The sequence below is a fragment of the Oncorhynchus mykiss genome, chromosome 13 (assembly GCF_057628025.1).
Source record: "Oncorhynchus mykiss isolate SJ-2025 chromosome 13, ASM5762802v1, whole genome shotgun sequence".
Classification (NCBI taxonomy): Eukaryota; Metazoa; Chordata; class Actinopteri; order Salmoniformes; family Salmonidae; genus Oncorhynchus; species Oncorhynchus mykiss.
In genome coordinates, this window is record NC_143034.1 from 3,997,501 (window position 1) to 4,011,456 (window position 13,956).

General features: G+C 43.6%; 1 protein-coding gene and 1 pseudogene across 1 annotated transcript in view; one reads left to right on the forward strand and one right to left on the reverse strand.

The window, feature by feature from the left end:
- Positions 1 to 13,956, forward strand: part of radil (Ras association and DIL domains) — an 86,526-nt gene that overhangs the window by 10,547 nt on the left and 62,023 nt on the right. Inside the window, 2 exon segments of the mRNA XM_090194744.1 lie at positions 8,447 to 8,608; positions 11,369 to 11,481. Coding sequence (XP_090050870.1) covers positions 8,447 to 8,608; positions 11,369 to 11,481 — 275 coding nt within the window.
- On the reverse strand, positions 1,247 to 2,915 carry LOC149978491 (uncharacterized; annotated as a pseudogene).

The following is a 13,956-nucleotide window of genomic DNA, read 5'->3' on the forward strand; positions in this document are numbered from 1 at the left end:
GTTGCCAAACCCACTGGCTCCAGGTCATCTATAAGTCTCTGCTAGGCAAAACCCAGCCTTATCTCAGCTCACTGGTCACCATAGCAACACCCAGCATGTGCTCCAGCAGGTATGTCTCACTGGTCATCCCCAAAGCCAATTCTTCCTTTGGCCGCCGTTCCTTCCAGTTCTCTGCTGCCAATGACTGGAACGAACTGCAAAAATCGCTGAAGTTGGAGACTCTTACCTCCCTCACTAGCTTTAAGCACCAGCTGTCAGAGCAGCTCACAGATCGCAGCACCTGTACATAGCCCATCTGTAAATAGCCCATCCAACTCCCTCATCCCCATGCTGTATTTATTTATTTATCTTGCTCCTTTGCACCCCAGTATCTCTACTTGCACATTCATCTTCTGCACATCTATCACTCCAGTGTTTATTTCCTAAATTGTAATTACCTCGCCACTATGGCCTATTTATTGCCTTTACCTCCCTTATCTCACCTCATTTGCACACACTGTATATATACTTTTTTTCCTATTGTGTTTTTGACTGTACGTTTGTTTACTCCATGTGTAACTCTGTGTTGTTGTTTGTGTCGCACTGGTTTGCTTTATCTTGTAAATGAGAACTTGTTCTCAACTGGCCTCCCTGGTTAAACTATCATTATGACATCATGGCCACCTGGTTAAACTATCATTATGACATCATGGCCTACCTGGTTAAACTATCATTATGACATCATGGCCACCTGGTTAAACTATCATTATGACATCATGGCCTACCTGGTTAAACTATCATTATGACATCATGGCCACCTGGTTAAACTATCATTATGACATCATGGCCACCTGGTTAAACTATCATTATGACATCATGGCCAGCTGGTTAAACTATCATTATGACATCATGGCCTACCTGGTTAAACTATCATTATGACATCATGGCCACCTGGTTAAACTATCATTATGACATCATGGCCAGCTGGTTAAACTATCATTATGACATCATGGCCAGCTGGTTAAACTATCATTATGACATCATGGCCAGCTGGTTAAATAAAGGTTAAATAATAAATAAATAGTGATCTGGCCTCGCTCAGAAGTCCCTGGTGGCTCTGTGGTTTGTGTGTAGATATGTGTGTGTGTAGATATGTGTGTGTGTGTGTACAGGTGTGTGTGTAGATAGAGAGAGTGTGTGTAACTGGTATTGACTGCCCCCCCCCCCCGCTCAACATGTCAAACTCAGCAGTAAACCACAGCTCGTTAACTCCTTCTGTGTGGCCTGTCAGGACAGTAGAACAGCTCGTTAACTCCTTCTGTGTGGCCTGTCAGGACAGTAGAACAGCTGGTTAACTCCTTCTGTGTGGCCTGTCAGGACAGTAGAACAGCTCGTTAACTCCTTCTGTGTGGCCTGTCAGGACAGTAGAACAGCTCGTTAACGCGTGCTGTGTGGCCTGTCAGGACAGTAGAACAGCTGGTTAACGCGTGCTGTGTGGCCTGTCAGGACAGTAGAACAGCTCGTTAACTCCTTCTGTGTGGCCTGTCAGGACAGTAGAACAGCTGGTTAACTCCTTCTGTGTGGCCTGTCAGGACAGTAGAACAGCTCGTTAACTCCTTCTGTGTGGCCTGTCAGGACAGTAGACCAGCTTGTTAACTCCTTCTGTGTGTTCTGTCAGGACAGTAGAACAGCTCGTTAACTCGTGGAGCTAGCCTAGTGCTAGGCCCATCTCCCGGCCTAGCTGTAGAGGTCCATCAGCCACTCCTTGGTACCTATTTTGCCAATTGGCCTGGACCCCTTTTACTTCCGATACGGTCACCCTCATCCTGACCAACCTGCCCTCCAAATAAACCTCTGCTGTCTTCAACCGGGATCTCAGCGTTCACTGCCTCGTTGCCTGCGTCCGCAATGGGTCTGCGGTCAAATGAACACCCCTCATCACTGTCAAACGCTCCCTAAAACACTGGAGGCTCCAGGCCATGGATCATCACTGGAGGCTCCGGGTCATGGATCATCACTGGAGGCTTTGAGCCATAGATCATCACTGGAGGCTACAGGCCATGGATCATCACTGGATGCTCCGGGCCATGGATCATCACTGGAGGCTTTGTGCCATGGATCATCACTGGAGGCTTCGTGCCATGGATCATCACTGGAGGCTTCGTGCCATGGATCATCACTGGAGGCTTCGTGCCATGGATCATCACTGGAGGCTTCGGGCCATGGATCATCACTGGAGGCTTCGTGCCATGGATCATCACTGGAGGCTTCGGGCCATGGATCATTACTGGAGGCTTCGGGCCATGGATCATCACTGGAGGCTTCAGGCCATGGATCAACACTGGAGGCTTCGGGCCATGGATCATCACTGGAGGCCGGGTGCGTAGAGCTGGGACAGGACGCACCGGGCTGGGGAGACGCACTGGAGGCCTGGTGCGTGGAGCTGGCACAGGATATACTGGGCCGTGGAGACGCACCTGAGATCTGGAGCGCAGAGCTGGCACAACCCGCCCTCGCTGGATGCTCACCCTAGCCCGGCAACTGCGGGGCACTGGCACAGGACACACTGGGCTGTGAAGGCGCACCAGAGACACAGTGTGCAGAACCGGCGCAGGATATCCTGGGCCAAAAGAGACGCACCGGAGACCAGGAGCGCTGAGCCGGCACAATCCGTCCTGACTGAAAGCCCACTCTAGCACGGCATAAGCTGGCACAGAGCGTACCAGGCTGTGGATGCGTACCGGAGACACAGTATGTGTAACCGCAAGCATGGTGCCTGAAGGCTCCTTAAAGCAAGTAAAAGGGGAGTTGGCTCTGGTCTGAAACCTGGCTCCGCCAACCACCCCGTGGGTCCCTCCCCAAAAGAAATTGGGCCTGCCTCTCTGCCTCCCCGGTGTCGTCATTGCTCCTCCCTCGCTGCCTCCGTCTGCTCCCATGGAAGGCGATCCCTTCCGGCCTGGATCTCCTCCCACGTCCAGGATCCCTTACCATCCAGGATATCCTCCCACGTCCAGGATCCCTTACCATCCAGGATATCCTCCCACGTCCAGGATCCCTTACCATCCAGGATCTCCTCCCACGTCCAGGATCCCTTACCGTCCAGGATATCCTCCCACGTCCAGGATCCCTTACCATCCAGGATATCCTCCCACGTCCAGGATCCCTTACCATCCAGGATCTCCTCCCACGTCCAGGATCCCTTACCGTCCAGGATATCCTCCCACGTCCAGGATCCCTTACCGTCCAGGATATCCTCCCACGTCCAGGATCCCTTACCATCCAGGATATCCTCCCACGTCCAGGATCCCTTACCGTCCAGGATATCCTCCCACGTCCAGGATCCCTTACCGTCCAGGATCTCCTCCCACGTCCAGGATCCCTTACCGTCCAAGATATCCTCCCATGTCCAGGATGTCTGCTCTTCCTGGCCACGTTGCTTGGTCCGTTAGTGTTGGGATCTTCTGTTACGTTCGTTTAAAGATGGAAGATTAGACCAAGGTGCGGCGTGCTACATTTTTCTTACATACAAAACCGAACGTAAAGTACTGCAGGGCTAGACAGCAACTAAACAAGATCCCACAATCTAAGGTGGGGAAAAAAGGGCTGCCTAAGTATGATCCCCAATCAGAGACAACGATAGACAGCTGTCCTGTGATCGGGAACCATACCCGGCCAACAAGGAAATAGAAAAAAACTAGAATGCGCACCCCAAATCACACCCCGACCTAACCAAATAGAGAAATAAAAAAGGCTCTCTAAGGTCAGGGCGTGACACCATCCAACTGCCTCCAGCTCACAGATCACTGCACCTGTACGTAGCTCATCTGTAAATAGCCCATCCAATCTACCTCATCCCCATATTGTTATTTATTTATTTACTCCTTTGCTCCTTTGCACCCCAGTATCTCTACTTGCACCCCAGTATCTCTACTTGCACCCCAGTATCTCTACTTGCACCCCAATATCTCTACTTGCACCCCAGTATCTCTACTTGCACATTCATCTTCTGCACATCTATCACTCCAGTGTTTAATTGCTCAATTGTAATTACTTCGCCGCTACTGCCTATTTATTGTCTTACCTCTCTGATCTTACCTAATTTGCACACTCTGTATATAGACTTTTCAATTGTGTTATTGACTGTTCATTTGTTTATTCCATGTGTAACTCTGTGTTGTCTGTTCACACTGCTTTGCTTTATCCTGTCCAGGTCGCAGTTGTAAATGAGAATTTGTTCTCAACTAGCCTACCTGGTTAAATAAAGGTGAAATATATATATATATATATTTTTAAACAAATCGTATCTAGGCAACAACAAGGTCTGAGGAGGATGTCTCTGACAGTCTATGGTGTTGGAAATCTCAGACCTTGGAGCACCGTTCCTAGGCAACAAATGAGGTCTGGGGGAAGATGTCTCTGACATTTCCAAATGTAAGGAAAATTGCTCCGGGGAAGGTTCTCTTCAAACAGACAAGTCTCACAACAAATCACACATCTGTGTAGGCGGGGCTTAAAATGCTGGTGGGAATTGTGCTCATGTTTAACTATGGCAACAAGCTGATAGGGCAGTGACATTACTGGTGACTTGCTTCGCGTTTCCTACTCTTCCTTTCTGTCCCAACTGATGCGCAACTTGTACAGAATTGTTAAACTGGAGCATTGGTACACTGCCGGAAGCAACCCGTCTGTCTAGAGAGACTAGTGACCCGTCTGTCTAGAGAGACTAGTGACCCATCTGTCTAGAGAGACTAGTGACCCATCTGTCTAGAGAGACTAGTGACCCGTCTGTCTGGAGAGACTAGTGACCAGTCTGTCTGGAGAGACTAGTGACCCATCTGTCTAGAGAGACTAGTGACCCGTCTGTCTAGAGAGACTAGTGACCCATCTGTCTAGAGAGACTAGTGACCCATCTGTCTAGAGAGACTAGTGACCCGTCTGTCTGGAGAGACTAGTGACCCGTCTGTCTGGAGAGACTAGTGACCCGTCTGTCTGGAGAGACTAGTGACCCATCTGTCTGGAGAGACTAGTGACCCGTCTGACTAGAGAGACTAGTGACCCGTCTGTCTGGAGAGACTAGTGACCCATCTGTCTGGAGAGACTAGTGACCCATCTGTCTGGAGAGACTAGTGACCCATCTGTCTGGAGAGACTAGTGACCCGTCTGTATGGGGAGACTATTGACCCGTCTGTCTGGAGAGACTAGTGACCCGTCTTTCTAGAGAGACTAGTGACCCGTCTGTCTAGAGAGACTAGTGACCCATCTGTCTGGAGAGACTGGAGAGACTAGTGACCCGTCTGTCTAGAGAGACTAGTGACCCGTCTTTCTAGAGAGACTAGTGACCCGTCTGTCTAGAGAGACTAGTGACCCATCTGTCTGGAGAGACTGGAGAGACTAGTGACCCGTCTGTCTAGAGAGACTAGTGACCCATCTGTCTGGAGAGACTGGAGAGACTAGTGACCCGTCTGTCTAGAGAGACTAGTGACCAATCTGTCTGGAGAGACTAGTGACCCGTCTGTCTGGAGAGACTAGTGACCAGTCTGACTGGAGAGACTAGTGACCCATCTGTCTGGAGAGACTAGTCACCCATCTGTCTAGAGAGACTGGTGACCCGTCTGTCTGGAGAGACTAGTGACCCATCTGTCTGGAGAGACTAGTGAACCATCTGACTGGAGAGACTGGAGAGACTAGTGACCCATCTGTCTGGAGAGACTAGTGACCAGTCTGTCTGGAGAGACTAGTGACCCGTCTGTCTAGAGAGACTAGTGACCCATCTATCTGGAGAGACTAGTGATCCGTCTGTCTGGAGAGACTGGAGAGACTAGTGACCCGTCTGTCTGGAGAGACTGGAGAGACTAGTGACCAGTCTGTCTGGAGAGACTAGTGACCCATCTGTCTGGAGAGACAGGAGAGACTAGTGACCCGTCTGTCTGGAGAGACTGGAGGGACTAGTGACCAGTCTGTCTGGAGAGACTAGTGACCCGTCTGTCTAGAGAGACTAGTGACCCGTCTGTCTAGAGAGACTGGAGAGACTAGTGACCCGTCTGTCTGGAGAGACTAGTGACCCATCTGTCTGGAGAGACTAGTGACCCGTCTGTCTAGAGAGACTAGTGACCTGTCTCTCTGGAGAGACTAGTGACCCGTCTGTCTAGTAAGTCTAGGATACATCCGTGTTAGAGGATTGACTTGTGCAATGTGGCAGCGTACGTTTGATCAGTAACTTTTACATGGATTTAATACACAGATAGATTCCACTTGCAACCTTCCCGAACACACAGCAGTAACAGTTCAGTCATCATAGCACTAACACACTCCTCCACGCCCATCCTATCCCTCCTCTCTCTATGTTACAGTGTTCATGGAAATACTGTATACTGACTCGGCTCTGGGTGCTGGCTAGCAGGGTGTGTGTATACCAGTGATGTAGTCAAGTCACTAAACTTCCAGTCCAAGTCCAGTCCCAAATCTCTAACATTTGAGTCCAAGTCCGAGAGAAAGCTAAGTATGGATAGAAAGCTAAGTAGGGCTAGAAAGCTAAGTAAGGCTAGAAAGCTAAGTTAGGCTAGAAAGCTAAGTAGGGCCAGAAAGAAAGCTAAGTAGGGCTAGAAAGCAAGTAGGGCTAGAAAGCTAAGTAGGACCAAAAAGCTTAGTAGGGCTGGAAAGCTATGTAGGGCTGGAAAGCTAATAAGTAGGACCGGAAAGCTTAGTAGGGCTGGAAAGCTAAGTAGGGCTGGAAAGCTAAGCAGGGATAGAAAAGTATGCAGGGCTGGAAAGCTAAGTAGGACTAGAAAGCTAAGTAGGAACAGAAAGCTAAGTAGGGATGGAAAGCTAAGTAGGGCTGGAAAGCCAAGTAGGGCTAGAAAGCTAACCCGGGCTAGAAAAGTAAGCAGGGCTGGAAAGCTAAGTAGGGCTGGAAAGCTAAGTAGGACCGGAAAGCTTAGTAGCTAAGTAGGGCTGGAAAGCTAAGTAGGACCGGAAAGCTTAGTAGGGCTGGAAAGCTAAGTAGCGCTGGAAAGCTAAGCAGGGCTAGAAAAGTCAGCAGGGCTGGAAAGCTAAGTAGGACTAGGAAGCTAAGTAGGAACAGAAAGCTAAGTAGGGATGAAAAGCTAAGCAGGGCTGGAAAGCTAAGTAGGGCTAGAAAGCTAAGTAGAACCGGAAAGCTTAGTAGGGCTGGAAAGCTAAGTAGGGGTAGAAAGCTATGTCTAGAAAGCTAAGTACGGCTAGAAAGCTAAGTACGGCTAGAAAGCTAAGTATGGCTAGAAAGCTAAGTACGGCTAGAAAGCTAAGTATGGCTAGAAAGCTAAGTACGGCTAGAAAGCTAAGTACGGCTAGAAAGCTAAGTATGGCTAGAAAGCTAAGTATGGCTAGAAAGCTAAGTATGGATAGAAAGCTAAGTATGGCTAGAAAGCTAAGTATGGCTAGAAAGCTAAGTACGGTTAGAAAGCTAAGTACGGTTAGAAAGCTAAGTATGGCTAGAAAGCTAAGTATGGCTAGAAAGCTAAGTATGGCTAGAAAGCTAAGTACGGCTAGAAAGCTAAGTATGGCTAGAAAGCTAAGTATGGCTAGAAAGCTAAGTATGGCTAGAAAGCTAAGTACGCTAGAAAGCTACGTAAAGGCTAGAAAGCTAAGTAGGGCTAGAAAGCTAAGTAGGGGTAGAAAGCTAAGTATGGCCGGAAAGCTAAGTATGGCCGGAAAGCTAAGTAGGGCCGGAAAGCTAAGTAGAGCCAGAAAGCTAAGTAGGGCCGGAAAGCTAAGTGGGGCCAGAAAGCTAAGTAGGGCCAGAAAGCTAAGTAGTGCCAGAAAGCTAAGTAGTGCCAGAAAGCTAAGTAGTACCAGAAAGCTAGGTAGTGCCAGAAAGCTAAGTAGTGCCAGAAAGCTAAGTAGGGCCAGAAAGCTAAGTAGTGCCAGAAAGCTAAGTAGGGCCAGAAAGCTAAGGAGTGCCAGAAAGCTAAGTAGTGCCAGAAAGCTAAGTAGTGCCAGAAAGATAAGTAGGGCCAGAAAGCTAAGTAGGGCCAGAAAGCTAAGTACAGCTAGACTGCTTATATTGTAGCTATCTAATGCAAGGAAGAGAGACTTTCTGACAACAAAGTCAGCAATCGTCGAGGTCGAGTCACGGAAATCGTGATTTGAGTCTGAGTCAAATCAGTCCTGGATTCAGGTACTACAACACTGCTGTACATACTCTGTGTGTGTGTGTGTGTGTGTCTCACAGCGCTGAGTTAACGGATAAGGTGCTCACCAAACTATGTTGCCAAACCTTACTACTTAACGAGGGAATGCACTAAGCTTATCGTGTTCACACACACACACACGCACACCAGCACCACAGACCCTTAGTGTGTTTTTCTAACGAACCAAATCCGTGTTCTCCTTAGCGTGTTCTTAGCATGTGCATGCCAGACTGTACCATGTATGTGTAGTGTCTGGGGGGTGTTTCTGAGACACCCCTCTCTGCCCTGTCCTTCCGTAGGACCCAAAACACCCCCCTTCCTCGCAGCCCTAATGGTCCGGTCTGGTCTAGGTAGAATCATCTCCTCCCCTCTGCGTTCCGGCCGGGTGGTACAGCCCAACACCCCTGGCTCTAAAGGTGGGCGTGGCCGGGTGGTACAGCCCAACACCCCTGGCTCTAAAGGTGGGCGTGGCCACAGGTAGGGTGTCTGTCACCTGTCACCTGGCTGTCTGTCTGTCATCACCCACGGAGACCATCTGGAACGGCTCGAGAACCCCCCCGTCACCCTCCCCATCCGCCTCCCCGTCACCTAAACCCTGTCAACCCATCCACATCATCACTACATTCTACAGCTCAGGACCACATTCTACAGGACCACATTCTACAGCTCAGTGTATATAGGACATCCATCTACAGTGGCCATCTGACATAGATTCTGTCTCTGTGTTATGTGGTTGCTGTGGGTCTTGTCTCTGTGTTATGTGGTTGCTATGGGTCTTGTCTCTGCGTTATGTGGTTGCTGTGGGTCTTGTCTCTGCGTTATGTGGTTGCTATGGGTCTTGTCTCTGTGTTATGTGGTTGCTGTGGGTCTGGTCTCTGTGTTATGTGGTTGTTGTGGGTCTCTGTGTTATGTGGTTGCTATGGGTCTTGTCTCTGTGTTATGTGGTTGCTATGGGTGTTGTCTCTGTATTATGTGGTTGCTATGGGTCTTGTCTCTGTGTTATGTGGTTGCTGTGGGTCTCTGTGTTATGTGGTTGCTGTGATTCTTGTCTCTGTCTTATGTGGTTGCTATGGGTCTTGTCTCTGTGTTATGTGGTTGCTATGGGTCTTGTCTCTGTGTTATGTGGTTGCTGTGGGTCTGGTCTCTGTGTTATGTGGTTGCTATGGGTCTTGTCTCTGTGTTATGTGGTTGTTGTGGATCTTGTCTCTGTGTTTTGTGGTTGCTATGGGTCGCTCTGTGTTATGTGGTTGCTATGGGTCTTGTCTTTGTGTTATGTGGTTGCTATGGGTCTGGTCTCTGTGTTATGTGGTTGCTATGAGTCTTGTCTCTGTGTTATGTGGTTGCTGTGGGTCTTGTTTCTGTGTTATGTGGTTGCTATGGGTCTTGTCTCTGTGTTATGTGGTTGCTGTGGATCTTGTCTCTGTGTTATGTGGTTATAATGGGTCTTGTCTCTGTGTTATGTGGTTGCTGTGGGTCTTGTCTCTGTGTTATGTGGTTATAATGGGTCTGGTGTCTGTGTTATGTGGTTGCTATGAGTCTTGTCTCTGTGTTTTATGGTTGCTATGGGTCGCTCTGTGTTATGTGGTTGCTATGGGTCTGGTCTCTGTGTTATGTGGTTGCTATGAGTCTTGTCTCTGTGTTATGTGGTTGCTGTGGGTCTTGTCTCTGTGTTATGTGGTTGCTATGGGTCTTGTCTCTGTGTTATATGGTTGCTGTGGTTCTTGTCTCCGTGTTATGTGGTTGCTGTGGGTCTTGTCTCTGTGTTATGTGGTTGCTATGAGTCTTGTCTCTGTGTTATGTGGTTGCTGTGGGTCTTGTCTCTGTGGTATGTGGTTGCTGTGGGTCACGTCTCTGTGTTATGTGGTTGCTGTGGGTCTGGTCTCTGTGTTATGTGGTTGCTGTGGGTCACGTCTCTGTGTTATGTGGTTGCTGTGGGTCTTGTCTCTGTGTTATGTGGTTGTTGTGGGTCTCTGTGTTATGTGGTTGCTATGGGTCTTGTCTCTGTGTTATGTGGTTGCTATGGGTCTTGTCTCTGTGTTATGTGGTTGCTGTGGGTCACGTCTCTGTGTTATGTGGTTGCTGTGGGTCTTGTCTCTGTGTTATGTGGTTGTTGTGGGTCTTTGTGTTATGTGGTTGCTATGGGTCTTGTCTCTGCGTTATGTGGTTGCTATGGGTCTTGTCTCTGTGTTATGTGGTTGCTGTGGGTCACGTCTCTGTGTTATGTGGTTGCTGTGGGTCTTGTCTCTGTGTTATGTGGTTGTTGTGGGTCTTTGTGTTATGTGGTTGCTATGGGTCTTGTCTCTGCGTTATGTGGTTGCTATGGGTCTTGTCTCTGTGTTATGTGGTTGCTGTGGGTCACGTCTCTGTGTTATGTGGTTGCTATGGGTCTTGTCTCTGTGTTATGTTGTTGCTGTGGGTCTTGTCTCTGTGTTATGTTGTTGCTGTGGGTCTTGTCTCTGTGTTATGTTGTTGCTGTGGGTCTGGTCTCTGTGTTATGTGGTTGCTATGGGTCTTGTCTCTGTGTTATGTTGTTGCTGTGGGTCTGGTCTCTGTGTTATGTGGTTGCTGTGGGTCTCTGTGTTATGTTGTTGTTGTGGGTCTTTGTGTTATGTGGTTGCTATGAGTCTTGTCTCTGTGTTATGTGGTTGCTATGGGTGTTGTCTCTGTATTATGTGGTTGCTGTGGGTCACGCCTCTGTGTTATGTGGTTGCTGTGGGTCACGCCTCTGTGTTATGTGGTTGCTGTGGGTCTTGTCTCTGTGTTATGTGGTTGTTGTGGGTCTCTGTGTTATGTGGTTGCTGTGGGTCTTGTCTCTGTGTTATGTGGTTGCTGTGGGTCACGCCTCTGTGTTATGTGGTTGCTGTGGGTCTTGTCTCTGTGTTATGTGGTTGTTGTGGGTCTTTGTGTTATGTGGTTGCTATGGGTCTTGTCTCTGTGTTATGTGGTTGCTGTGGGTCTTGTCTCTGTGTGGATGTTGACGCATGTCCATGTTCTCACTCACTTCGCTCGAATCGCATGATTCATCAGGTTTATCTGATTCTTCTAGTACGCTTGTTAAATCTGATTCAGCTGATTCCTCAGGTTTATCTGATTCTTCTAGTCTGTTTGTTACACCTGATTCACCTGATTTACCTGATTCAGCTTATTCCTGGTCTGTGTTTTGGTGAGCCACAGCTCTCCTACTCTTCTTTATGACACGAACCCTCTCCTCTTCTCTCTAGATATCAACGCCCAGGCCAGGAAGCTACAGAGGAACAGAACTAAAGGAACTCTGACACTACCTCGACCTGGGACCACCTTCTGCCGCTCCCTCAGTGAGACCAGTCTCAACCAGGTACACTACTATTAGACCTGCCACTACTATTATAACTATTACTACTATTACTACTATTATAACTATTACTACTATTACTACTATTATAACTATTACAACTATTACTACTACTAGACCAGTCTCAACCAGGTACACTACTATTAGACCTGCCACTACTATTACTACTATTATAACTATTACAACTATTACTACTATTACTACTATTACTACTATTACAACTATTACAACTATTACTACTATTACTACTATTACTACTATTATAACTATTACTACTATTAGACCTGCCACTACTATTACTACTATTATAACTATTACTACTATTAGACATGCCACTACTATTACTACTATTATAACTATTACTACTATTACTACTACTACTACTATTACTAATACTAGACCAGTCTCAACCAGGTACAGTACTATTAGACCTGCCACTACTATTATAACTATTACTACTATTACTGCTATTAGACCTGCCACTACTATTACTACTATTATAACTATTACTACTATTACTACTATTATAACTATTACTACTATTACTACTATTACTACTATTACTACTATTATAACTATTACTACTATTATAACTATTACTACTATTATAACTATTACTACTATTATAACTATTACTACTATTACTACTATTACTACTATTATATCTATTATAACTATTACTACTATTACTACTATTACTACTATTATAACTATTACTGCTATTATAACTATTACTACTATTATAAATATTACTACTATTATAACTATTACTACTATTATAACTATTACTACTATTATAACTATTACTACTATTACTACTATTATAACTATTACTACTATTATAACTATTACTACTATTAGAACTATTACTACTATTATAACTATTACTACTATTATAACTATTATTACTATTACTACTATTATAACTATTACTACTATTACTACTACTACTATTATAACTATTACTACTATTATAACTATTATTACTATTACTACTATTATAACTATTACTACTATTATAACTATTACTACTATTACTACTATTACTACTATTACTACTATTATAACTATTACTACTATTATAACTATTACTACTATTATAACTATTACTACTATTACTACTATTACTACTATTACTACTATTATAACTATTACTACTATTATAACTATTATATATATTATTACTATTACTACTATTACTACTATTATAACTATTACTACTATTACTACTATTATAACTATTACTACTATTATAACTATTACTACTATTATATCTATTACTACTATTATAACTATTACTACTATTATATATATTCTAACTATTACTACTATTACTACTATTACTACTATTATAACTATTACTACTATTATAACTATTACTACTATTATATCTATTATAACTATTACTACTATTATAACTATTACTACTATTATATCTATTATAACTATTACTACTATTACTACTATTACTACTATTATAACTATTACTACTATTACTACTACTACTATTATAACTATTACTACTATTAAAACTATTATTACTATTACTACTATTATAACTATTACTACTATTACTACTATTATAACTATTACTACTATTACAACTATTACTACTATTATAACTATTACTACTATTACTACTATTATAACTATTATTACTATTACTACTATTCTTACTATTACTACTATTACTACTATTATAACTATTATTACTATTACTACTACTATAACTATTACTACTATTATAACTATTACTACTATTATAACTATTACTACTATTACTACTACTACTATTATAACTATTACTACTATTATAACTATTATTACTATTACTACTATTATAACTATTACTACTATTATAACTATTACTACTATTATAACTATTATTACTATTATAACTATTACTACTATTATAACTATTACTACTATTATAACTATTACTACTATTATAACTATTACTACTACTATAACTTTTACTACTATTATAACTATTACTACTATTACTACTATTATAACTATTACTACTATTACTACTATTATAACTATTACTACTATTATAACTATTACTACTATTATATCTATTATAACTATTACTACTATTACTACTATTACTACTATTATAACTATTACTACTATTATAACTATTACTACTATTATATCTATTATAACTATTACTACTATTATAACTATTACTACTATTATAACTATTACTACTATTATAACTATTACTACTATTATATCTATTATAACTATTACTACTATTACTACTATTACTACTATTATAACTATTACTACTATTATAACTATTACTACTATTATAACTATTACTACTATTATAACTATTATATCTATTATAACTATTACTACTATTATAACTATTACTACTATTACTACTATTATAACTATTACTACTATTATAACTATTACTACTATTACTACTATTACTACTATTATAACTATTACTACTATTATAACTAT